Source organism: Ischnura elegans, chromosome 9 (assembly GCF_921293095.1).
Source record: "Ischnura elegans chromosome 9, ioIscEleg1.1, whole genome shotgun sequence".
Lineage (NCBI taxonomy): Eukaryota > Metazoa > Arthropoda > Insecta > Odonata > Coenagrionidae > Ischnura > Ischnura elegans.
Window position 1 is genome coordinate 32,304,460 of NC_060254.1, and position 27,811 is coordinate 32,332,270.

Below are 27,811 nucleotides of genomic sequence, written 5' to 3' on the forward strand. Positions count from 1 at the left end.
AGAATGCAACACTGCACTTCAATTTTGCATTAAATCACGGCCGCCCAGTTTTTCCATGGTGTTGCTGTACCGGCGTGTTGAGCAGTATATTGTTGAGGTTATAAGAACTGTTACAGTGAAGCATGCGCAAGCAAGTTGTTGGTTTCGGTTACATTTTAAGCCACATCGCAGATTACAGAATATATTGTGAACTGACTTACAGGTTACAACAAATTAGCAGATGATATCGTCAGAAGGTGAGGGAGTTATCCTATTGATTCTGATGATATGCAGTATGTAAACTGTGCTCCAACCATATTCTGTGCGGTCCTTCAAAATTAACATTGACCACTACTGTTTTCAATGAACGCCAGTTCATGGCAATAGTTCTGCCAAAAATAGAATAGATTAGACCCAGATAGGGTAAAAATGTTGATTTTTAAAAATCAAAACCTGGAGAAATAACCAGTGGCTACCTGATGTAGTGTGACATATTGGTCGATCATGAATTCTTTAACATGTTATTTAAACTTGCTCGGTAAATAAAATTATGGAGACGATCTTAAGTTTTTTTATAGACCTTTCCTGCTAATTTACATCTTTAGTGAAATTATTTTCATTCGCCTCTTGTGGTTGTTCATTTAAATTTGCCATAAATTCAGATATTAAGAGTTCATCCTTGGAACCAAGTATCGAGAACCAATGGAGGAGAGCCAGACCAGTATCAAGAACCGAAAAAAAATTTAAGAACTGACTCATCCTTACTATAAACCTAAAGATGTGTAGTGTACATTGTATTGTGATGAGTATAAAAATTATGATCCGGAAAAAGTTTCTGTAAAACTCTCGAATCGTAGTATTTTTATATATTATTTTCACAATTGTAACAGGTGCTAGTGGGAATTTTTTACAGATATTGGATCTAATGAGTTGGGGTTATTATGATCAATTTTACTTACCTTTTCAGTGCTTATATGCTTGCTATAACAGACGATGGACAATTAATCTTGATATTAGTTCCAAGTTAATAATTTTTGTGCATGTGTTTTGTGTAATGTCAAATTTCACCCTTTCAGTGACTCAGTCAGCATTTTTTGTTGTTCCTAGGTGTGTTCAGCTGCTGTAGGCCTGACTGGAGACATCTGTAGGGCCCTAAAAACTAAAGCAATACCTTATTGTGATGAGATAATGATGCTGCTTCTGGAAAATCTTGGTGTAAGTGAAATTTACTGAATTAATTTGTTATGAATTTGTCGAAAATTTTGAAAGGTATTGAGACTTTGAATTGCAGTATTTTATTCATTCCCATTCATTAAATGCTGTTATTCATAATCTTCAACCTCCCTGTGAACTCTTATTATGGTATCTTATTTTTGTTATTAATTTGTTACGCACTATTAAAGTAGCAACACGACATGAAGTTAAATACTTATCGACTGTCGGATCAATGGATTTCTTTGACCCATCACTACTTTGAAATGTTGGGAAATGAGTACTATTTACTCCATGTACTTCTTTTTGCTTATAGGACAGCACTGTTCATCGATCTGTCAAGCCACACATATTATCTGCTTTTGGTGATGTTGTTATTAGTATTGGACCTGAATTTAAGAAATATCTTGAAGTGGTAATGCAAACTCTAGCTCAAGCATCACAGGCACAAGTCGATAGGGTAAGTACAATGTATTCAGACAGATAGCAATTACTTTTTAATTCCAATTTATAAAATATTTTCAGTGATGGTGGCAGATTCAGTATTGATTAATCAATACTGAATTTGTATTGTGTTACACATGTTGGTTGCATTTCCTAGGTGGTGTTGTTGAATTTTCTGATGCGATTAAGTCACACATGATGTTTTAGGAACACTTTTGAGACATGCAGTGGTATTATCAATCTGATAAGTGTGTAGGATCCTGTTTTTGTATCCTTGCATTTTAATTTTCTTGCTTTTTGCGTTACTTTATAGGCAAATCTCATTCGCATGTCCATTTGTATAATTATAGATGTGTAACTATTAGATGAATATTTTTTTTGTTTTCTTGTACAGAAGCATTGCTCGTAGTTCTATCAAACCACTTATTTTACACTGTTTGCAAATTTAATTGAATGGCCGTATGCATCTTTCTGATATTATGCTTCTCAATTCTAATTAGGGATTATTTTTGGTATGGTACGAAGCAGAGTCAGAATACTATTTCTACTACCTTGACTCCTATGGAAGCAGCACTAGAGTTAACACTGAAGAATTGTTAAGTAAATAACCTGATCATTGTTGGACAGTGACTTCAGAATATAGCCTTTATGCTATTAATGCATAGTGGCTACTGTACCAGTATGTGAAATTTAGGCCATTCTGCTAACCAAGTCATGTGAAATCAAACCATGATGCAACTTGTTAATGGCAGCCAGTAGCAGCTCAGAATACATTACTCAAGACTATGGGAAAGGATGATTTTTTCGTCATCATAATTTTTCCTAATTGAGAAAACATTCTTCTTTGGAAATTGTTACACATATTATTATATTATATTGTTATTATTATTTTTATTTTTATTATTATTAAACCATTTGATAAATAAGATTTACTCCATTAGCACTGAATATTTCATCACGTTCAATGTTTGTCAGCAAGAATGCTGTGATTTGGTAATGCTACATTTAATTATTTTTTGTCAGAATGTGATCAATGATCAATACTGGTTTTGTAAATTTTTGAAACAGCAAACTAATGAGGCAAAATTTCTATGTCAGAAGGAGACCTGCACTATGTGTGAGAGAGGCAGGGTGCGGGGATTTCTATTCTTTGGGGTCATTGCCATGGGGGGTCACCAATAGTTACGCTGGGTATGGATTTACCTCAAAGAATATGGAGCCACCATAAATCCATCCCTCAAAAACCATCCAATCAGGATGCTGCTTTGCTTAATCCTTTTCAGCCATGTATTTTCCAGCTACTGCGCCGCTACTTCTCCTACATTTGAATCTCATATTTCTGCCCGTAGGTTTTCACTAAAGTTTTCAGGCTTTAAATTGAGTCTCTTAGGAGATTGGTGAAAAATTTTGGATTTATCTTTCACTTGATGACTCTTTAAGAGGTCAAAGTGACTTATTTTTATATGTTCAAGGCATCAAGTGCTGAAGTTCATGGTAATCAAGGTTGTGTTGGATTATCACCTCCAATCATATGTCATGACCACGCAGTTTGAGGGATACTCTAGAGAGAGGGGAGGGAAGGCAGTAGTCCATTTGATCAGGGAAGGAGACGTGAAGTATTTTGGCCAGGGCTGATGAACCTCTTGGGAATTCAGTGCTGAATTGCTTGACTTGCTTACCAGCCCATCGAGTGAGATGTAGGTGCCCTCCCTGCTCTACGTGCTATAATAATTGTTCAGTATTCCACTTTTGGCACATATGATGAAGACTCGCCATCCCTGGTCAAGACAAACCATTAAAGTGGTTGGTTCTCTGGATGACAATCAACCTTCTGCAGGTTCCATTTATCTCCCTTCCAAATGAACCAAGTTTTATGCCCTAACGAAAGCATCCAAGGGTGGAGTGGAATAGATAGGAAAGATTTACTCGTGAGATGTTCGATTTTGGTAGAATAGCTTAATTCTAGATATGAAACTGGTTTTGAAGAATGTGCCATTGTAAATCACTTAGAAATTATTGCTTCTGGACGGATTGTAAATGCATCAAAGCCGTGGATGACTTCAAATTGCCTGATAAAAACTAGATTATTGGGGTGAAATTAGACTTAAAAGTTTATTTTAAGATGTATTTTTCATTATCAGGGTGTGAACCGATAAGGTTTTACTGTAGTTGCAGGAGTCCGAGATTACTGTGGTATATAGGGATTTTGATCCTTTAGTTGCTTCAATTATGTTAAGTTTGTTCTGCATTAAGCATACAAGTAGATCCAATCTCAACTATATTTGAGAAATGGAGGGAATATGTATGCAAAATGAAATGATTTTATGGCAAAGGATTTGTGATTAATTTACCATTCCTGATCATAAAATCAACAGGTCAATTTTTTCTTGTGATTTCAATAATTTGTGGTGCACCATTCGTGTTTGAATTTGTGTAAATTATACAGGGGAGGTGATAGCCATTGATTTTCTGACTTTGAATGTATTTACCATAAAATAAACAAGCTACTTCTAATACAAATTCATTCACATCAGTATAATTTGGGAAACAAAACCCTGCGATATTTGGGGTGGCTGGACATCCCTACTTCTTAGGTGAATGTGATTAAATTGAGAATATGAATAACTTCCTGTTGAAAGCATGGAAGGATAAAAGCAGATTAGAAGTCATTGAATTCAGTTCATGTAGCTCATTGTTAGGGCTTCAATTTTTTCATCCACTATTCTCCTTTGGCTAGATATTTTTTTCTGCATTGGTTAAGTAAGCACATTATACTTCCGCTGCTACGAGGTAGTGATTGATGTTAATAAGCTGTCGTGGGAATTGTCATGTCACAATGTGAACATTATTGTTAGTGTGTTAGCAGTGTGCTTTGGTCTTTGAGCATCTGGTCCAAACATTTGTATGCAACAGGATGGGCTCTCCCACTATACATCTCGAGCAAAATATGGAAAACAAACAACAGTCTGCATTAATGTAAACAAATGTGGAAGCTTCGTAAGTGGAGGATTCTGTCTTTTTTATCAGTTGAAATTGTCTGAGCAGGACTCTTGAACATTAAAGAGGCAAAAAAAAGAAAGCAGAGGGGGTGTTGGATTTGGCCTTGGCTAGAAAGAGGAGATGAAAGGGTTGGAATTGGCGAACTATGTTGGAGCAGGAGTTGGTTGCCGATGTTACCGTAAATTATCAACATTACTTGACAATGAGTGAAGATATTTTCATGTCGATTATCAGCATGGATGAGGGCAGAATTAAACCCCAGGGTATGAACATGAGGCAGTTTATTCCTGCAAGGAAAATGTTATTAATGACTGATAGACATGGTAGTTGAGATTTTTTTAATAGTACCGTAAACCTGCATTGAAATAACATTTTTTCTCTCCTAATCGAGCAGTTGCTAAAAGGTCCTTAGCCTATAATCATAGCAATCAAAACAGGCGGCTCAAGTGTTTCTCAGGTAGTCATTTCTCCAGCAGCTCACTCACTCAGAATTGCATGCCCTCCACAAAGCTAACTTGTAAAATTCGGCCTCCATGCCTTGTGTAAATATTTTATTCTTACGAACATCTCCTCTCGTATTGCGATTCTAATACATCACTTCCTTCTTTTTTAATATGATCTCATTATTACGGATTTCCTAGTTGAGAGTTTTCATCGCCTCTCGAGACCAATTTATGCTCATTTTTACTTTCAGGGCCACACCAGGTGATGAAATTGATAGTCATGAACAATATATATTTTGGAAATCAATGTTTTGCGAGTTCACTTAGTCGTATGGTGACATTATAGATTCAAAAATAAACCTACATATTTGTAATCCATACAGTTTAGAAAAAACTCAACCGGTTTTGACCTTTTCAGGTCATTATCAAGAGGTGAACAATTATGACCTGAAAAGGTCGAAACTGGTTGAGTTTTTAATGCATACCTTGTGGAATACAACGAAGTTCATTTTTGTATGTATAATATGTCTATTTTTTAATAAAAATACTCATGCACACGATAAATAAGTTAAACCTGTGTGTCAATAGTTGGATGAAAAGTTGAGGGTGGGAGAAAGGCGTCTGTTGTATGAAAATTTTATACAAATATTTTGATGTAAATTTGACTGTGGGACACCAGCTTTAGTGTAGGGTCTAGCCTTGTATGCGAGAAGATTAATAGTGTATGAATATAAACAACATATTGAACATGAAGAGCTTCAAGCGAAGCGTTGGCTTGTGAAAGATAGTAAGTCACAAAATGTGAATTTTACAGGAAACTAAATAAAGAGGTTTGCCTGCATTGTGAAACTTTTATTAATGCACAAACTTTGTCGATTATAGCAACTGATACATTATACCAATTGATTTTCTACCTCGTTCATACCACAGGCGTGTGCATGCACTACCTTCTCCATGAAAAAAAACATAATTTCAATTTTTTCTGACTAACTTTACCATGTCAACGCTTCAATTGATAAGTGAGAATGACCTTAATTTTTTCATTTAGGTACATTTTGGCTTGGTTGTCTCAACTCGTCAGAAAGTATTGCTATTTTAATGTAATATTCTGCTATCTCTTATTTAAAAGAGGGATGGTGCTTTTATGATGTTTTCCACGAACTTAAAAAAATGACGCAAAAGCGCCAGGATATTTGCATTTTAATTGTGGGCTACATCAGTCTTATTATTTCTATTAGTATTCCCTTCGTAGTATTGAATTATTTTATTTACATGCTGACAAGGAATGTTTCAAGTCTACTTGGACATGTGCTCTAGCAGTGCTGACGACAATCAGCAGCGGGAAAAAAACTCTTGATTAATTTTTAAAGATTCTTCAATGTTTAACCAATCGTAAATTAGAATAAATGTTACTAACGATCTTTAATTGTATACAGTAGAATCCTGATTTAAGGTTTTTCAGGGGGGACAAAATTTAAAACACTAAATGCGGAAAAACACTAAATGAGGACCTGCCATTTTTTCAGGTTTTAGGGTCTGTAATGATTGGAATGGCTTTTTATGAATAAAAAATATTATTTTAAGTAACTAAAAGGTGCTGAATGCAGCAAAAAATTCTTTAATGAAATGTTCTCTGCCCTATGAAGGTTGGATAATACTTTTCAGGAATCAGCTAAAAAAATGGGTAGTAAAAATAAGTAATGAGAGGATGACAATTGTTTTAATGAAATATTTTAAGAAAATTCTAATAAACATCAACTTAAAAGCATTCCCACACAGATTATTATTATGGACATTAGTGATTCCATTTTTATGCATATTTCAGTGGTCTCTATGAAATTTAGAATTTTTTCTGTAAAAGTGACATGTAGGTGACTATAGCATTTCTAATATAATAAGAAAAGGTGTAAGTAGGAACTCGAAAAATCATGAGGAATGAGTGAAATAATGGGACAGCAGAAGATCGCTAATCCCGAATTCTCAACTACCGAATATCTAGTAAAAGGGAGGTTTTCTTGAATTTTGCTAACTTAACGTTTTCTGTTGCCTCGGCGAAACAAGGGATTTATGAGCCTTTAAAAAGCCTCCTATGCGCACATTTTGGATTTCGAGGTCATTCAAAAAAGAAGAATCTTATTTTAGTATGCGTACAAGTCGATGGTGATTCAACTCGATGATAACACCAGATTCGTTGTCATATATCCGTGGCCTTATGCAGGTCGAATGGAGCCGGGAGAAGTTGCTTACGCGGCACGCTGATCACCTTGACTCCAACTTGCCTTGTTTCTCGGCAGCTTTTAATAAAATTTGGTTGGAGCTTGAATAACGATTAGCTAAACTCTGTTAAGTGAAAAGGTTTAATCTTCAACAGAACTGGATTTCATCCGAAAAATTGTCAGTGCCTCTGGAGGTTGGCAATTTCGTCAGGGTTATGATGTCGAAGTCAACCACCAAGGGATACCTGCCGGATTTTCGTATTTTTCCGCGCTCATCTATTCTACCGTGAGTATGCGGTGATTTTTTTTTCCAGCATGAGCGATTTATTTAGAGTCATGGACCGTGATAGTTCGTCATAACTCCGATTGTCATTCTCTTTTGACATTAATTAGCACCAGATAAATATTTTTGAATCGACAGCGATATCAACCAGCCGCATGTCGATTAATTGGCTCCGGGATATCTAAATTACGATGTAAAAAATGTTGTTCCGTAGGGAAAGAATGCTCTCACTCACGGTCATGACAGGGGAAACACTTCCTCTGTTCTTTCGCTGTTCCTCCATGGAAACTGACCTTGGAATGGATTATAGAAAGAATCTTCTAGTGAACTGCGCAATTGATATTGGGCCTCCTCTTTTGAACAGAGAAAGTAGCAGACTGAAAAAATATTGGGCTAATAATCGACTGCCCGTAGGGAGTAGAGTTGAAAGGGGCATAAGCCATCAATTGAAAACATAACGAGAAAACCATTATTGTAGCGGCCCTCGGAGGATAACTCGTGTCATCAGTCGTCACGTATCATCGAAGTCAAGTTCAAGAAGTGAAGGATAAGGTAGTTCGAGGTTATTAAGGGATGACTTTGCTCCATTAGATCGGATATAATACAAAAAATGCCTGGTATTTGGATCAGAAGGGGAGCGAAACGTTACGAGAAGACAAACCACCCAACTTGTGAGTTGAAGGTCGCAGCGCTGCGCTCGCGGAAGAAAGCAGTTGAAGAAGCGTTCCCCGATAGATTCTATCGACTCTTGGTAAACTTTCATGAGACTGTTCTTGTTGATGAGCATAAATTCGAAGATTTGGATGAACCGTCATGAAAAAACGTTAAATCGGGCAAAAAAATCTTGAGCGGGACAAATTTTTACGACCATAAATGCGGAAAAACGCAAAATGCGGAAACACTAAATACGGATAATTTTTACATTGTCCTAATAGGGAATGAACCGGGACCCAAAAAAATAAACGCTAAATGCGGAAAAACCTTTAATGCGAAGACCTTAAATCCGGATCCGACTGTATTTCATATGTATCACAAATTTGCAATTACAGTAAAACTTCGATTTTACGCACTTCGATTTTACATCAAGTCTTGTTTTTACGCAGTGACACTCAAGTCCGGCCGGAAAGCATAGGGAATTGCAATGGTGAAACTTCGATTTTACATCTTTTCTTGATTTTACGCAGTTTTTCGATTTTGCGCAGCATAACCCCAGCCCCAAAGAGGCCGCTAATCGTGATTTTACGCAGTTGTCTTTCGACTTGTTTTGAAAATTCCTACTGGAGCAATATGAAGTTAGGTTATTTATTCGTCTCAATGAGTTGCAAAAATGAATACAGGAACGGTTGAAATGACGTCGCGCTGTTGAGCGAGAAACTAAAAACATCGCGAATCTAATTATTGCTTCCCCCTACGCCCTCTCAGTAATATTTCAGTCCCCTTTACGAACGCGAATATCGCTCTTAGTTCAAATTTGCCGTTGAAGGATATCGAAACCTAAAACCATAGAGTTTACATTACTAAGGAGGCCCCACTAGGTGGCGGTAGCAGTCATAATTTGAACACGGGTCCCGCGCATTAATTCAAACTCCAACTTTTGCCACTTGTGGCGCGACCGACACTACCATCCCCTTCATTTGGCTTGTTGTCAGTGGCGGCTTATGAGTGATCAGCTGTTATCATCCTCTGTGAGCCGAGAATTTCACCGATTTTGATGTTTTTTTTAGTATTTCTCCACCAGTAAGATATTTACGAAATATCATGGGTAAATCTCGGTGTTTTGTGCCCGGATGCAGCTCCGGCTACGATTGGGAGCTGAGGGAAAATAAGCGGTTGGGGATACAGGACCATAGCAAGAATTTTTATCATACATGTATGATAAAAATTCTTGCTATGGTCCTAATACCGGATCTGACCCGTCCCCAAGTGTGCCTAGGTGGTCTGGTAATGATGTCAACGAGTGCTCTTCTTTATGAGCTGCGCAGGAATCATTCTTAATTCTCTAAAACATAGGTGCCGGAAGTTTAAAGACATGGTTGATATCTATGGGCCCTCAAACTTAATTCATGCTAGGGAAAGTTAACAGCGTTTCCTTACCCACTTATTCTTCCCTTCTCTCAACGTGAATTAGCGTACCGATTTTGTGATTACGTACATTTTCACCACTAGGAAACTACATAAACTCACGGTGATAGTTATATTTTCGTGGGCAGTTGACACGAACTTTATTTTTTAGCAATGAGCGATTGAGACATGGATTCAAATTCGCCGCAAAGCGTGCCTCTCGCGGCCATATTAGGGTGCCTTCACAGCTCCGCGTTGCGTCGACGCCACGAGAGCTCCCGCTCCGCCAGCAAATTTTGCCCTTCACAGCTCTGCGTTGCGAAACGTGGATTCAAATTCGCCGCGTCCGGGGCTCGCTACATCAGCGCCGCTATTTGATGCGATCGGTGGGAATCACAGGAACCAAGGGAGTGGAGAATCCTGTGTAGAGTATTTATGCCTAAAACATACGGCAATCGCCGTGTATGCGTAACTACTTTTGATTAAGGCAGATGATCCCCGGAGATATTAACGTTATCACCTTTCGTTTATTATTCGACTTATTGATCGAAGCTGTTTACAACATATTTATTGTAATTACAGTAGATGGTCGTTAATCCAGAATTATGAACTACGGAATATCTATCCCTAACGGAAGGTTTTCTAGAATTTTGCCAACGCTGTTTTCCGTCGCCCCAGCGGAGTATCACGGCGAAATGAGCCATTAAAAATCCTCCCGTGCCAAAATTTTGGCTTCCAAGGTGATCCAAAAAAAAAAGTCGTACTTCTAGTATGGACGTAAGTCGATGGTGATTCAACGCGATGGTAAAAGCAGCATGCATTGTCTCATTCCGCGGGCTAACCCCACATCTGTGGGACGAATGGAGGCGAGGGAAAGTTGCTTGCGCGGCGCGCTTATCAGAACTGTCTCAACTTGTATCTCATTGTCAGTGAGTTTAAATGAAACATGGTTGAAACTTGAAAGCTACTAGCTTAACTCCGCTAGGTGGAAAGCGTTTATTTTTAACGGAACGGGAGTTAATGCCGCTGAGAATAACTCGCGTTGTCAATCGTCATGAAATCATTGAAGTCAAATTCAAGACGTGAGTGATAAGGCAGTCCCTTTAAACTCAGGAATGGCTTAGCACTATTAAATCGAAATACAAAAAGGGGCCGGTGTTGTTATCAGATATGGGGAAGCAAAATATTACGTGAAGATGAGTCACACGGCTTGTGAGTCGAAGGTCCCGGCGCTGAATTCGCGGAAGAATGCCGACAGAGAAGTTTACTATACCCGGTAGATTCAATCTACTAACACTAAAATTTCATGGGAAAATGCTTTTTTAATGCGTAAAAATTATAAAGAGGGCAAACTTCCGGACTATTAATCATTTTTTTATTCATCACCGGCGGCATGACGGTAGTTGCGCGGTTATTTAAATAGCTCACTAAAAAAAGTGATCTAAACACCGGAAAAATATGAATTTCCGAATATTTTCGGGTCCTGTGTGCTCCATATTATCTATGGTATGCTATTTGGAAGGAGGTAACCGACAGCTGGGGTCATTAGCGCCGTGAAGTAAGGGCCGGGGGCATAGCAACACTATGTTGGCATTAGCCAGGTTGTAATGATAGGCTCCAAAGGGACCAGGACTTAATGTCCCATGTGCTGGACAGAGTGGTGCACTGGAAGTGCCCTCCACATTGCTCTGAAGTAAGGATAGGGCCACCTCTGATAAGTTTCTGCTACTGCCAGGACTTGAACCCAGGCCCACAGGGTATAAAGCCGTAGTGATGTAGTAATTCTGTTAATGGGGTTAATTTGAATGACTATCCTCTGATATCTCATTTCTCCAATCTTTGTCTGCAGGTGGTTAAACGGATTTCCTGAAAACTGCTTTTAATGAGATTATTTTCGAAAATTAGCTTCTCTGCGAGCATTTAGTATCACCATTCTGAAATTTCTCCTGGGTAACAGAAGTAATCTTAGTGCCAGAAATGCTAGCAATTCAACCATGGGAAACATTGCTCAGGAATGCAATGTTGTTTTTCTTAAGGTTACTCGTCATCTGTGGTGTTGCTTGTGAGTAAATAAGATTATTAGGCTTCATTTTCTTGCCTCCAAATGAGTAGTTGAATCTGGGAAACATATATCTGACGCAATTGAAAAGGATCTCATGCTCCTTTACCATGAAACCTCACGTATGAGACTTTTTCTGGTTCTGTTTCTGGCTTAAATCAGAACTATAAAAAGTGTATGACTAGGCGTTCTAAAAATAATGAGCTAGTGTTATCCTGAAAACTATACTCCTCCTCAATACCAACTCTTGATTTTACACAGTGCCCATATTTCGGTCCCTCCAACTGCGTAAAATTAAAGTTTTACTGTATTGCCTTGGCCTCGCATGTGGTTGAAATCGGCCCAAGGGAACCAGAGATTTCATCGCACTCGGACATGTTTACGCCACGATAAGTCAAGGTCAAACTGAAGAGAAAAGGAATAGTAGAAGTGAAGAAAGCAAGGGAGGTGGAAGTAGAGATAGCATGAGTCATAGTCGGGTACTCACCTGCTTAGACAATTTTCCATAAGTCCTAGTTTTCTGTTACCGCTGCTGTGCGATGGCGTGATTGCACGCCCGTTGCCTCAATGGGATTCAAGTTTGGAATATTCGTGTTGCCCCTCCCCATCATTAGGCTGGATAATTGGGAGTGTGTTGTATGTTTATGTATTTTATTGTTACAGTATTCTGTGGTTTCATGTACCATATTTCATGTTACATAAAGATGAACCACTTTCATAAATCAAACTTGATGTTATTTACAGAGCTGTTACGACATGATCGACTACTTAAATGAACTTCGTGAAGGTGTGGGTGAGGCTTGCACTGGCATCGTGCAGGGATTCAAGGGAATAGGACCAGAACCTAATCCTGAATTGGCATTATTAGAACCTCATGTGCCATTCATGGTGGAGTTTATTATCATGATTGCACGTGATCCTGAGAGGTCTGAAGGCAATGTTGGCTGTTGTGCTGGATTGATTGGGTTTGTATACTTTGTATGATTGTTTAGTATTATGTGGTAGCACGAGTTGACTCTTAATTGTGTGATCTGTAAAAAGTTTGATTTGAAATCTTTCATTTTTACCTTTTTCCCTATACCTTAAATTAACTGAATAAAGTTTGAAATCTCTGCAGTTGATAAGTATTATGAGATACATAATGGTTACTTGATAGTAATGAGTTAGCTTTATGTTGGTTTCAGTTCATGCCATGAGTTAATTTTTATCTCGTATTTGAAATTTCAATTCTTTGAATCATCTGCATCTATAGTTCTGTCATGTAATCAATATCTTGAGTTTTATTTGCATATGAACTATATTTTCTTCTGAAAAACTATTACAGTAAACCTCTTTTTATAGTAATGGAGGGAACCAAAATTTGGGCAATTTGATGTATGGAGGTTCACTAGAGAGAGGTTTTAGTGATTTATAAATAGTACATCGAAACTACATCATAATAAGTATCTCATTCATAAATAGCAATAAAAAATGACATATACTGACGTGGAGAGAAAAATATGGACAAAAAAATAGAGAGAGGTTTTCGTGCCGTGCCATAAATTCTCCTGGTCAGAAAGAGGGAAGCTTGCTGATGGCCATACACACGATCGGAAGACTCAGAAGTGAATATTAGTTTTGAACGGAGGTGGAGAAGAGGGCTCATGGACTGACTGGCAGAGTACATCAATTGACCTGCTCCGTATCTCAGTTTGGACAGGACCACGTCATTTGACGTGTTCCTCGCTGAATGTGTTGAATGACGTGATATACCGGGGAGAATGTCAGGCAAACTGCACGTTGGTAAAAAATTTCATTGTTGCATATCGGCTACTTACTTGTCTACTATGCCCAATATTGTTGTGCGAGGAGTGATGTTCAGAATTGTGACTAATTGACTTCCTGGGCTCCTGACGGAAGAGTCAGATTTCGCAGCATGAATACACAGGCCAGACATATGACTGTTGCTAAGTGGAATAATATGTGAACTACAATCGTTGAAGCATTGAAAAAATCACCAAGGCGGTAGTAAGAATGTGATACACAGGGAAATATTGGAATAAAATAATTGCAAAACTGGATGTTTTATTTTGAGTCATGGTAAATTCATGAAATATTTTCATTTTAGAAGAATGAGTAGCAATGCGGTCGAGTATGTTTGTCTCCATGGATGGGAGCAAAGTTATTTTAAATATTTCCACCGGAAAGGGATTATAGGCTGCGCTAGTTGCTTCTTTTATTTATTGAGCATAGTATGAGAGCACTTACAGGAAAATAGATCCAAGAGTAACTGAAAGCGAGCGCTATCGTGCGACTTACCATGATTCGAGGAAAAACTATGTGCTCTCTCTTAATTCTACAGTCACTTAAAATGATTGGGATAGTTGGATATCTTTTTCTTATTTACTGTTTGGTGTGCTCTCCTATGGAGCAAAATGGCCATAACTAACGGTTAACTTGAAAATTACAGTATATTTAAGGTGTATACGAAAAATAAGCATGAAACTTATATCGCTGAAAATGTTACTCCATGTACATAACGGCGGCCACATTAATGGTCTCTAATTGTCTGGATACAATTTGCAGTAGTAGTTAGGCTGTATTGGGGGTATCTCCTTGCTATGATTAAGGGAGGTTTTACAAGATAAAGAGGTACGAACGGTGAGAGCTTTGCCTATAAATTTTCATGTAAATCTGATGGGACTGTTGGTGTGGTACTAAGTGTGGAGGTTTATGATGTAAAGAGGTTTGTAGAGGTTTTACTGTATTTTTAATATTGTTTTTATCACTAGTTGGTAATGCAATGGAGAACTTGTAAGCTTTTTCTACAGCTATTTCAACACAAGCATCTCATGTAAACTAATATTGTTCCATAAATATACTTCAAATGATCGATGCATATTATTGAGATGTGGTGAGCCAAAGGCTAGTCATAGTTGCCTATCCCTCAGGATTTGTGTGTTGTGTATGAGTTGTCATCTTTTATCTCCTCTATTTTTTTTTCTTTCAAGAAATCTACAAGTTCACTATTGCATCTAATATTTATGGATTAACTGTTCTGTTAATTGCCTACAAACATGCAAAATTCTTTATTGGGCCAGGATATCTATGCACATCAGGTTTCTGATAGATCATAGTGACTTATGATGGTTATGTTTCACCTTAATTCTTCAGTGATCTGCTGACTGCTTTTGGGGCAAAGATGGTGCCACTTCTTGATGTCCCACCAATAAACGAACTGCTAGAACAGGGACGTAAATCTAGAGCCCAGAAAACAAAAACTTTAGCAATGTGGGCATCTAGGGAATTAAGGAGAATGAAGAATGCATCCGCTGCGGCTGCCGCTGCTGCTGTGGTAACCACTACCAGCTGGTGAGTGATCCCATTCGTGCAATGGCTCTCATTTATGAATTTCCTTTTGTAGTATAATAGGAACTATTTACTATCCCAGGCTGTGCTATTTGGATATGATGCTATAAGCCTTCAGCAAAATTTTCAGGGTTAAGAACAATCTTGAGACACATTTTTAGTGTTTTGGATTATTTTTCCTTCAATCACTATTTGAACCATATTCAAGGGCATCTAACCAAGGCCTGATTGTGTGAAGTTTGATGTGAGTGTACGGTGATGGAATGTATGTATCTTGTTTGAGGCTATTTGAAATTTTCTTTTGAGAGAGATGGGTCAATGACATGAAGAATGAGGATATGTTAGACGTTGGTCCCTGTGAGTTTGAAAAATGAGTTCACAGATTATTCTGAAGCTCCTTTGAAGTGTGTGTGTAGATCCTTCCCCTTCCTTTTCTGAGTGAAAGTTATGTGGAAGTTTGTATGAGTGTGGAACAGGAACGTTCATCTTCTAGGCTGTAACTTTCTGGAGGAACTTTAACCCATCCTTTTGCATTATTATTAGGCTATATTATATCGAGCCGTGACCAACAAATAGAAGCAGATACCTTTCTATCAGATGCTATCCGTGTATTTTCTTTTGCGAGTTAGCTTTTTTTAATATTCACAGAAAAAATGTCTTGTGACCACACAATGAATGGCATATGCCGATTAACTTCCTTGAAAAGATGAGGTGGAAGTTAATATTAAGGAATCAGTTTTTGGTTCATTAATTTTTAGCTCTCACTTCAGTGTTCTAATGTAGCTCTGAGTTTTGAATTATGACTCAATTAGTGAAATGTTACAGACATTTTTCCCATTAGGCTTCGCCAGGTGTGTTTTAGGAGAATATTCAGCGTTTAGGGATGTGCAAGTATTAGAATACAACTTCTAGTTTTGTTCATTTTTCCTCAGAAATGTTTTCTTTTGATTAGGATCCTTTTTTTTTCAAGCCTTGAAAACTTATCCATGATTATAGATACAGTTTTGTCAAAGGCAGCAAGTACTTCAGGGTTCACCAAAGAGGATGAATTCAACTTCCTATTTCTCATTCAATTTTTTTTCTCTAAATATATTTGTGTGTAATGCTTTTAGCCAAAAGAAATTAATTTTTGAACTTGCCAGTATGGTTGTTAGAATAAGATGAAACTTAATTTTCAGTTGTCATATTTATAGACGTCACCCAGCTCTCCATTCTGCTTTCCATCATATGTAATACATTGAAAGACAGGTTGACAGTAGGTTTAAGAAAGAGCAGTGGATATATCTTATCTATACAAAATAGTGGATAGAGTAAAATTTATTTTCCCATGGATTATAAGTTATTACCCCTACATTCTATCCAAGTCTCAATGCTATGAAGATTGGCATATTTTCAATAAATATATTTTTTCTTGCCAATTTGTCAAGAGTATTTTTCATTGATACTTATTCATCAGTATTACACTTACTTGTCGTGGCAGGTATATATGGTTATGTAATCTTTCCTGTTAACATTCAGGTAAAGAAAGGGTACTGAGAGAACTTTTTAACTGCCTGAGATTGGCTGGGTCCTGATGGCTATACTTAACTGGTTTGCTTTACTATCCTGGTGACTCATTTCAGGGAAACTGCCTATACCACATGTAATTGCCAAGACCCAGTCCATTAAAGGCATATAAAAGCTCCCCTACTATCTCTGCCAGAAAGTTCCATTAGAAGAGTTAGAAAAACTGTCAAACAACATACATGTTCATGGCACCAGCTCTATATATCATAAAAATGTTCTGATTCCTTTATAATTAGATACTATAAATAATCTGTGGCTTAGGTAAATTCTATTTTCACAATCCACTAAATGAGCAAGATCTTTAAAATTTTCTTTGTACAGCATTAATGGCTGAAACTTATCAAATGTAAATGTCATGTTTACTGAAATTATCAAATCATGTATCATCTGAATAGTTATCTACTCATATATAATTTTTTGTGCTTAATATTTGAAATACATATCAATTGCCAATAATCCAAATTTCATATTACTCCGTAGCCATACTGTTTTCTTGAATTAAGAAAATGTTAAAAGTATGTATGGATTCAGTTCAGTTATTAATTCAACTAAATTAGTGAGAAGAGACATGAATGTTCTTATATTAACTTAGTAGTAGTTGTTTATGTGATAGCAAATATAGCTTAGTGTCATTATTTAGATTCTGATCTATTTGAATATGAACTCTGAAGTAATGTTTTTATATGGGTGTTAGTTGATCTTAAGTTTTCCACTTGCACATCCCTAATAATTGATGCAATTCTTTTTGGTCTTTTTCATGTTGGTTTTTGCTAGAGGAAGAAAATTCAGTCTGTCATAGCCGTTAGTGTTAGGATAGGGTATATGTGGAACATCTCGACTTTTATTCTATAAATTTTTATGGCATCATTAATTTTGCCACTATAGGTTCGGTAATATCTAAGGATATTGGATGCTTCTTACCAAGCTTCTCTTTTAAACTCTTTTTGAAGTTTGGAAATCTTTCGTAAGTATTTTCAATACAATTTTGGCAATAACTGCCGGAAAACAGTTTTCTTCAACACTTAACAGTCATGTAACTGTGTGTTTTAAAGAACCTTCTTTTACTCGTAATGGGAATTTGGAACAAAATTGTGGAAGTCTTGCAGTGTAGCAGGGGGTGCTAATATGGATCTCTGCGTCTATCTCCCTTCCCATATCCGTTTTGGGCTCTTCTCCTTGCAGATCCGAGACAACTACTGTTCGCTGCTTCAGTGTGGGTGACTGCGGCCTCGCGGCTACGCTACTGCCACCCTCCTCCCTCTCACCATTTTCCCACCATTGTGGCTACGCTCAAGTGCCACAGCTCTGTCATTTGCTTCTTTCCAAGTTGAATCCTAAACTGTTGGTCACCAATCAACCTATCTAAAGGGAGGGTGGTAAATCACCAGCAAAAAGTAATAAAAAAATCCAGTTAAATGCATATACTTATGTATGAAATGGGAAAAAAATTGCAGAGGAGGTGGGTTGGGGCAAAATTAAAGGCATGCCATGATATTCAAGAATAAAAAAAGCCAAAAAGTCCTATTTTTTCTCCTCTTTACAATCCAGAAAATTAGGATGAAAGTGTTGTGCATCTGAGGATGTGGTTGGTTCCTGGCTGAATATGAATGTTGAGTGAGTGACATTAGGTGAATATAATTATGCGGGTGCAGTGGTGTGTGGGGAAGTCAGACACTGTGTGACTGTGGTGGCTGGCCAAAAATTGTGTGGCTGTGGGCTAGTGTTTAGCCTTGTGGCATAGTGGCCATGTGTGATAGTCTATACCTTGCTCAGTGTGATTCATGAGGTATAGGTAATGACAGTGCCTGAGTGAAGTATGCTTGCCCAGGGAGAGAGAGATCGTATAATTGCTGTGTGTACCAAGAGAAAGTCTTTTCCTTCTGACTTTGGAAGAGAAGATATTATCCTCCTCTCATGACCCGAGATAGATTTCTTGTGTTCAAAACATCTAATTCAACTGGTTCATAAGAAGACGGATATCTTTCTGGGTCTTACTTTGTACAATTCTCAGTGATTGTGTCTGGAAAGTGGGAAGATCAGTGCTGAAAATTTTTATTGCACTCGTTCAAATTTATCAGTTCCATTTGCTGGTTTCTGAAATCTGGTGGAATTAGTTTCATTCCCCATCTCTCTCTCAAATTCTCCTAATTCTCAGTGTTATAACCATGTTGTGAAAGAAGAGGAGGAAGATAATCCAAGAGTGCATTGCAATGTGTGATTGTGTGATACAGGGAACCTTACTGAAATTTGGTAATGTTCAGATGCCTCTCTCTCCATGCAACATCCTAAAGCATGGCCTGAAAACTTTTGTGTGCCTGATAGCATCATAGTGAAAAGAGTGTGTGATACAAAAAAAGTCAAAACCAAAATTGGTTAGTAAGTAAGGTAAATATCCGAAGGGTCCAGATTGTTCGGCACTATTAAAAGCCATGTAGCGCAAGCATCTACCAGGGCAAAAAATTTTTAAAAGTGAGTGTACAACAAAATTTCCTTTTAATGACAGCATTTTTATCTTTATTTAATATATGCCTTAGTCTTTCTTCGTCAGCAGTTAACCAATCAGTATGTGTATTCTTCAGAAGTATCATTTGTCTCCTGGTTTGTGAATCCTACTTATTTAATGAGAAACTTACTCACTGCTTGTACCAAAACTTATTGTAGAAGTAACACATACATACAATTCTTTATTTGGATATGTTATATAAAGAAATATGCTTCCCAAAGATGGAAGTATACAGTTTCTCAATGTTTTTATTGGACCTTTAAACATATCTTATATCATCTGTGGTGAAAAAGAATGGCCTATTCAAATTTAAATATCCTGATGAATTGAGAAGTTGGAAAAATTCTGATTGTGAAAGGAAAAATTTGCTCTAAAGCTTAAAAAGTTGTTTCTAAAAAGTGCCTTGATTCCAAAACTAATAATTTATTTTTTCTGTTAGAAATGTATTCTTTTTCCTGTGATGCACATTTGTGATTACAATTGTCTTTTACTTTGTTGGCAAGGTTTATCTTCTTGTCACAAATAATATTACAAGAACATTCTTTACACTCAGAACACTAATGTTATGGGTGTAATAGCTTACTTTTCTTAGTAATTGCCAAAGATTTCTGCTAACTTGAAGGGGATAATTGTATGTATGTGTAAATTGTTTAACTTTTTCATTTAGTTTCACTGTTCTTCAAAAAAATGTTCTATGTGGTTGGAAAAATTTACTGGTGCAGCAGTTTATTTGAATATTTCACTAAATCAAGTCAAATTTGTTGGTGGAATATTCATTGGCAAATTGAAGTTGCAGCTTACAACGTTCCAACTTGAGCTGATCCAGTGGTTGGCAATGGGCCCACCGTATACCTTACTGCTACACTATTTAATAATCAGGGAATATTTGTGTGTTTGTTTAGTGTGGGTGTGCTTGCATATCAGACTGGGTCCTGTAAATGATTTGATGATTCCATCTCTTTTCCCCTCTTGTGTTTTAAATATTTTTTTTGATTGTTGAACCAAATTCTATGTTGCTTATATTCCCAGTTGCTTATTATTAATATTATATCAATAAAAACTGATAAAATGGGTTGTGGAAAGTACCATATTTCAGGTAACTCAGCCTAATGGTTTTAGTCTGAGTATGATCCTCCTATTTAAGTATAACATTCCCTTTTGAATTCACTGAAGTAGATGTGAGTCAATTTTTGTAAAGAAATATTAAAATTCGGGTACAAGAAGAGTGGGAGAAGGGAGAGCACACCTGTGATTATTACTTGTCTGCATGGTATTGCGTCCGATTTGTGTGTTTGTGCGTGTGAATGGAGGTATTTTTTTTATTCGAGGTTATTATTTTGTATCTCATTTTCTCAGGTGTGTAATGTGATTAAATGTGATGCATGTGTGAGATGATTGTTTTTATTATTGTTGTAGACTGAGTATTTGAAGTTAAGCTGCATTGTATCAATGAGAAGAGATGAAAGTATGATTGTCTGGATAATGGAGTGTAATTGTGATAATTAATTTCTTCATGAAGAATGAATATTGTCCATATGCCCAGTTAGTGTGGTCATACGTATGGGTGCTATCTTGTTGAATGCTTGTTTTGGTGGGTTAATTTTTTTCAGAGTTCCCTAAATTTTGGGGATATAATTTCATTACATTTAAAAAAGAAGAAAGTCCATACCAAATTTACCATGATTTGGTGTTTATCAACAGATCCATGGAAAGCTAAAGCATTCACAATGAGACTGCCCACACATTAATGTGAGTGTATGCCATCAGTTGAATGTCTGAGGTGTAAAACTGAATCCTGTGTGGAAATGGTGGGTGAATGATTGCTGGCTTAGCATGGAGCATATGTGGTGAATGAACTTGTGGTAAATGCTGCATTTGTGCGCTGTGTGCACGCATTAGTATGCTTGGAGTGCCATTTGATTAAGGATAAATTTAAGTAAAGATAGCCAGGCATTCACGAAGTATTTGTAGCGGGCAAAAAAACTAAAAGAGCATGTTTTAGCTCTCAAGAACTCATGGGGCTGAGAAGAAGGTTGTAGAGGTTGGTATAAGTTGGGAATATTTGCAAACTCCTGTGTATAAATATATATTTTTTGTTCTTTTTCTTGTTGCTTATGTCCCAACTTGTACCATTTCTTCCATCCTCTACAACCTTCGTAAGAGTTATCTGCCCCTTCCCATCTTCATTGGTAATACAGAGGGTGTAGGTAGGGGTAAAACAAAGTCATCTATCTATTTCAACTTGAGTCGTTAGTGTTTTCTTTGCCCTTAATAGCCATCAAGTTTGTTAGATTGTCTGCCAAATGCTTCATTTTAAATGCCGTAAATCTGTCACAGGGATGTTAGAGGAGCAAAAATATTCCTGTGGTTTTAAGGTAAATGAATACATGTATGTAAGTATTGCCCTCTGAGATCATGTTTTAACTATTCATTGCTGAAATTAGCAATTTTCTGTATCTCAAAATAAGTTGAATTGCTCAGAAGCACTTATTCTTTCTTGTAGGGTGACAAATTTAGTTCTGTAATGAAAGTTAATAATAAATATCTTGTAAAGTTATTTGGTTTTTTATTTCAATATTTTATCAATGTGTTCTCCTCTTAAGTCGTGCATTCTTGTAGGAAATGTAAATATGGATACTCATTTTCATAATTTGTTACTTGGTATATTGCTGCCACTAGATATGAACTATTAGGCTTCTACATCAAATTTATAGTATATGTGATGGTCCAGCTCAAAGGAGCATATGGTCACAATATTACGTCTGCTTATATCAGTATTAAAACGCCGCTGCTGGACATAGTTATTTTATATCTTGATAAAATTCATGTTAAAGCCATTTGACTAAGCTGGAGATGATAGAAATTTCATGATGTATAGAGATAGTTATTATTATTATTATTATTATACATTTGCCCCAAAAATAGCATGAATCTTTTTATGCATGGAAGCCTTTTACGGCAAGGAATTTTCAGCGGTTAACAATGGATAACACTGTAGTTTTCTGTACCGTTATATAAATTGGTTGGTGTGTCACCCAATCATACACGCTACTGAACAAATGAAACGCAGGGTATGAATAGCAGGAAGATCTTTGATATACTTGTTACATATGTAAGAACTGCCATAGGGCCCTAAAAGGACTGCAAGTGGGCCCTTGCACTGCAAAAACATGATGGCCTTGGAAGTGAATATGGGTTTGTTTAGATATTTCTCTACTCACTTATTTGAATAACTTAAAATTAAGATTGCAATTTTCACAGTTGAGTGAATGCAAAAATGGTAATCGAAACATTTCCGTAACTTAAAAGCACTGCTTTAACCTTTTCGCGCCGAGCTCTTTCGCGGGAAGTTGCTTTCGCCCTGTACGGAGTTTTTTTTCGGCTTGGGACTGACCAGGTACCCTTTCCTCGGCAACTGGGCAAATATAATCCTCGACCCTTTTCCCCGAAGGCAGTTAATCCCGGCGTACTTTTGCGGTCAGTTTATTATTGCCAGTGCAATTTTAATTTTTTTAATTGTTACTGTTGCATTAAATGTCAGTTCATCAATGTATTCCTTTCATTTTGCAATGCCTGTAGAACTTTTAAACGAAGTTCTACGGTTATTTTTAGGGTTTTCAGCAAAACGGCACTATATCATTGCCAAATGAGCTTTTCCGAGAAGAGTGAGGTTATCATCTTCCACGTACATATTTCAGTAGGACAATACTTACACCAATGAGAGTACTTACAATATGAGAGTAATTACCTGGGTAGAGCAGTTCTTATTCCTGCAATGGTATGGAATGCTTCTCACAACATGTGTCTACGTATAACATTCCCTATTGGTACATTAAATTTACGAATTTTTAGGATATGCATTAATCAGTATTTATAGCAAAATTCGTTTATAATACCTTTGTATTTAAAGGTTGGTAAGAGGTTATTAAAAATAGCCGCTGTAATTTTGGCTCACGACAAAGAACTGAGAGAATCAAATTTTATTACATTACGAGGGCTTTTTTTCATAGAAGTTAAATAAGATATTCTGTCGAATTTCACCGCAAATGTACACTTAGAATGTAATTAAAGAGTAACGTATATTTTTAGATGTAAATCATTACAATATCGCTCCTATAAACTTGCTAGTAAGCTATAAAAATAACAATTAAACATCTAACCTTAGCGTCTCCAAAAATTGTTCTAGGTGATGATCAACTCCGTTAATATGAACGCTAGAATTCCGTTTAAAATTTGGAACCAATCAGCAGAACATACAGAATGTTATTCCTCGCATTGATTTTCAATAAATGCAACATGAACGTTTTTAGTTATTCCACCTTATAAACAAATAAGTGACCATGAGCACCTTCCTTGAGTGGGACAGTGAGAGGAGGAATGGGCCGAGGTAATCCCCACACGGACAATAGGAGAGGGTCGGACCTCTCGCGCCGAGGGACCCTAATGACGGTTGGGACCCACTTGGCATTCTTGACCGCGAAACCGTGAAAACAAGGCCTTTGGCCATTTGCTTCGAAAAATACAGGCCGTGAAATCACGCCCTGCGTAGGGAAGAGGTTAAATCCCAGACGTATCACTGTATGGCTGGGCATTTAAATGGCCTAGGTTTAAAATATAAGCAGCTCTCCAATTAACTCTTGAAAGCGGATTTTAAACTATAATTATAAGCGGATTTTAAACTAAGTGAGTCTCAGTGGTCCTTGAAGGGACCGAAAGGCCATGAACAAAAACTATAGGTAGTTCCTTTTGGGACTGCAAGGACGATAAAGGTTAAGAATGTTATATATAGTTCGCTTGAAAGTGTATTGAATATATTGTGGGCTCAAAGCTTGCTGCTCTAGTAGTGGGATCCAAATTTTTTATTGTACCTCTCACTTTTCATATAATAAGCCTAGAAAATAAATTTCTGATACATTGGCTCTTATGTTCTATTTATATGAAAGGACCTAAACTTCATTAATTCATGTTTCTTCAAATTAAACCAAGTTTAGAACAAAAGAAATATTTAAAGCACTTATTCACGCAGAAAATAATAAGAGGGGGAAGCAAATGGTACGGGAGGGGTTTAAGGCTTCACCAGGCACCGGTTCAGTGGGGAGGGATCTCTTCTAGGGATTGGTGTTGGGGGTTAAGTGTAGTGCTGTAGTGTAGCTCGGAACGATTGTTTACCACTCTTTCAATCGGAGCTACGAAATACTCATGATTGAAGTGGGATTTTCGAAGTATCCTTTTTTCTTACCGTGTAACCTATAAAACATGTACACCCATACATCGCTTAGACCAAGGGATACGTTCCCGGTAGCATAGTTGTTGGTTATCGAATTTCCTATAAACCATATATATTCCTATTAATAGTCTTCGAAAACCTAATTTTTGTTAGCATTTATTGTTTAAAATATCGTTAAAGATAGTAGGTACGCATTCAAAGATGTTTTTTTCTGGTTAAAAAAATCGTACGCGCTGTTAAAATTCCCTCCTTACATGCGGCAGGGCTAACACCTAGAAAAAAATACATACTATCTCAAGGGTTCGTAATGCATCTCCGGCAGTAGACGAGTTTTCAAACTGGTCTTAAAACTATTACTGTCACGCAGGCCCTTTTGTTTTTCATCCATATGATAAGAAAATGCTACTTAGAATACCATTTCATTGTTCGCGGAGTTAGAGAATAATTACTGGCTTTAACTTGAAGTCCCCCGAGGCATTATCATCAAGCAGCAACGTGAAACGATCTTTAAATGTCTTGAAACCTTACTCAGGTTTTACTTCCCTGAAAATGAATGAACGAGATTGCATTCTCTTCCGAAACAATTCCGTCTCGTCAACATTAACCCTTAACCGCCTTGCATGGGTCTCACAGACCTTGACAGATAAATAATCGTAAATATTTCGGCGCCCCAGTATATTATTGACTTGTTCGTGCTTGTAACTTTTACTCTCGCCCCTCGTGTCGCGTAACTGCTCGCAGGGGTCGCACTTGCGTACGTTTGTCACCGGTTAGTAAAAACAACTACTACCTCGGGTCTGAAAAACTCATGCTAGGTGGTTATGTGATTTTTCTTAAATTTTTTATTTTTTTAATGAGGAATGGCTCTAAAATCTAAATGAAGATTCTGTCGAGAATTGGTTGGAGAACGATCTGTCAGATGACGAAAACCTACCTAACGACAAATTTAGCTATGTGGAGTCAGATATTGGGCTAGATCACGTTTTTGAAGAGAGTTGTGCAGCCAATTCTGAATGCAAAGAGGGAACTGCGGTGAGAAATAAACAGAATTCATCATTCCACAATATTGTTTCCTCAAAAGAGAAAGTCAAGAAAAAGTTTTCATCGGAAGAAACCTTTATCTCGCATTCGAAGGAAACGGAGGAGAAAGAGTTATTTCAGTAAGATTCGCTTTCGTAGGTAATCAGTCATACAGTGTTCACGATGAAGGACTTCACAGCATAATTTAGAAGGACAAAAGATTGAAAGCGGGTTCCAGTTTTCGAAGAAACGGGGCTGAACAGTTGACGAGACCAGACATGGAACGTTGTGCAATTGCAACGTGATATACGGATCTGTATGCAACGCATCCTCCGTAGAGGCACGACCACTCTATCAGGAGGCCCAAGAAGCAATAATGCAGACGAAAAATTGGCGGACCACAGAAAATTGTTCAAGTTGCACACACAGTGAGAGCCGCAAAACGTGTTTCGAATTCAAAGCGCCAAAATGCCTCGAATGCTCAAATGAGCTGGGTTTTCGTTGCCGTGAAAAACTCGAGGTTGAGAGTATGCAATTTTTTTATTTTATTTAGAATTTAAAAATTTTCTTAGTTCATCGTTGATTAAGCATTTTAAAAATGTGACAACGAAATTTCTATACTAAGCGATAGTTTTTTTTTAAATTTCATTTTCCCAAGATGTGCGTATGTGAGCTTAAAATAAGAGTTATTCACACTTATCAGAGATTTAACCAAAAATAAAGTCCATTTTCATGCTTCGTCATTTTTAATACATATTTAACATGCTCCAAAACCGGTTATTAATTATTGACCAAACCTTTCTGTGCACACTTAATAAAATTGAATTATTTTACTCTGAGGTCTGACAGACCCATGGTAAGTGGTTGTGTGACAAAATATATGCTAGGTGGTTAGGGGTTAAAAAATAGTTGAGGGGGACAGGAGCCACTATATTCGTCGAAATCCATTACTGCGCAATGAGCAAAAACATTACCATCTCGTCATGCCATCCGGAGAGCCGACCGAAGTATATCTTTCTCTTAACTAAATGACATTAGTTAATTCAGATCATTAATTAGTTTGGAGCTAGTGTAAAGAGTTTTTTTGTTAGCAATACGGTTGGAGATGTACTTTTTGCCGTCATAGGTTATCGGACGATTCAGCGTTGTTCAGCAGTAGAAGGCGATAGTAATAGAGCCGTACGAAGTTAAAACCAAGTGAGCAATGGCAAAAATAGGAATGCGGATAGAAAAATAAAAAGTTATCAATAAAAAGCATAAACCTTAGAAGAAAAAATTGAAAGTCATCTATTGCTTTGAAAATTGAGAGCGTCCAAGCGATATCGCGCGTCAGTTTAAGCTCACGACGTCGACAACCAGCGCTATTATTCAGAACGAAGTTAAAACGTCAGTGACATCAACCAAGCGCTCAACACGTACGAGAAGTTCAATTCTGGAAAAATCGGGAAGACTTCTGACATCCTGGATTTATCATAAACGGTTTAAATATGTTCCTCTGTCACAGACTGTTATTTATGCCAAAGCTGTGGCTTTATATTAATGTATAAAATAAGATGAGGTCAATGATTGCTCCGAGACATTTAGTGGAAGCTCCGTTGGTTACAGAATTTTAAACGTCCAGCTGGTGTTTTAGTGCTACGATATAAGGTGAATCTGCAAATGCTGATAGCACAGTCGCCGCAACATTTTCTGATAAACTCCAATCTGTGTTGTGGAAAATCTGAAAGAAATGAACAATGAGAGTCAAGTCCGCTGTAATTGTGAATATATGAATGGCGAATTTTGTAAATATGTCTTCTATTCATTCTTTCCCTTCAATATGTATTTTTTTCTGAATTGACCACTGGCCACTGACAGTGCGCTGAAAAACATGGTGCATCAATATAATAGCGCGATAATGGGACTCGGCGCGGGCAGTCATGTTTGACTCACCGCTCGAAGATGGCCGTATTCTACGAAAACCTCATGTTCCTCCTGTTACCTCCGTTCCCATGTCTCGCCTCCTACTGACGCTCGACCTCCGTCGGACATGAAATTAAATGTATTCAATGTTCTGGGTATATACCGGTGAGAACAATAAACATATAGAGTAACATGACGTTTTGAGTTATATTAGGTAAAAACAACAAGCAAAAATATATATTCAATGAGGAACAGACATTATTGCATACTCTTGAAATAACTCTGGCATAAATTAAAAATAAATACTTTGGTTAATGGTGTAGAAAACATTTGTAACATTTTTTTAAATACTCCAAATTCGCACATTTTTGTATACATATATCTGGGAATTTCATTCTATGTGATGGTGAGGGTAGATATAACGACAGACGATGGTGGATTGTAGTTCTATGTGACGGTAAGTAAAGGTTAGACAGTAGGGGTTATCATGGATATCTAGAAATATCGCGAACAAAACAAAAATATGTCATCACTTCTCTAAAAGTTGG

At 37.2% G+C, this 27,811-nt stretch overlaps 1 protein-coding gene across 2 annotated transcripts in view; it reads left to right on the plus strand.

The window, feature by feature from the left end:
* The window catches only part of LOC124165980 (importin subunit beta-1), a 36,489-nt gene extending 14,818 nt beyond the window's left edge, over positions 1 to 21,671 (plus strand). Inside the window, exons 13-17 of one of the 2 annotated variants that reach the window (XM_046543540.1) lie at positions 1,087 to 1,194; positions 1,508 to 1,651; positions 12,442 to 12,662; positions 14,851 to 15,048; positions 17,794 to 21,671. In XM_046543540.1, the coding sequence (XP_046399496.1) occupies positions 1,087 to 1,194; positions 1,508 to 1,651; positions 12,442 to 12,662; positions 14,851 to 15,048; position 17,794 (672 nt within the window). In that variant the 3' untranslated portion in view covers positions 17,795 to 21,671. The other variant, XM_046543541.1, reaches the window with a different exon arrangement.
* The last annotated feature ends 6,140 nt before the right edge of the window (positions 21,672 to 27,811 follow it).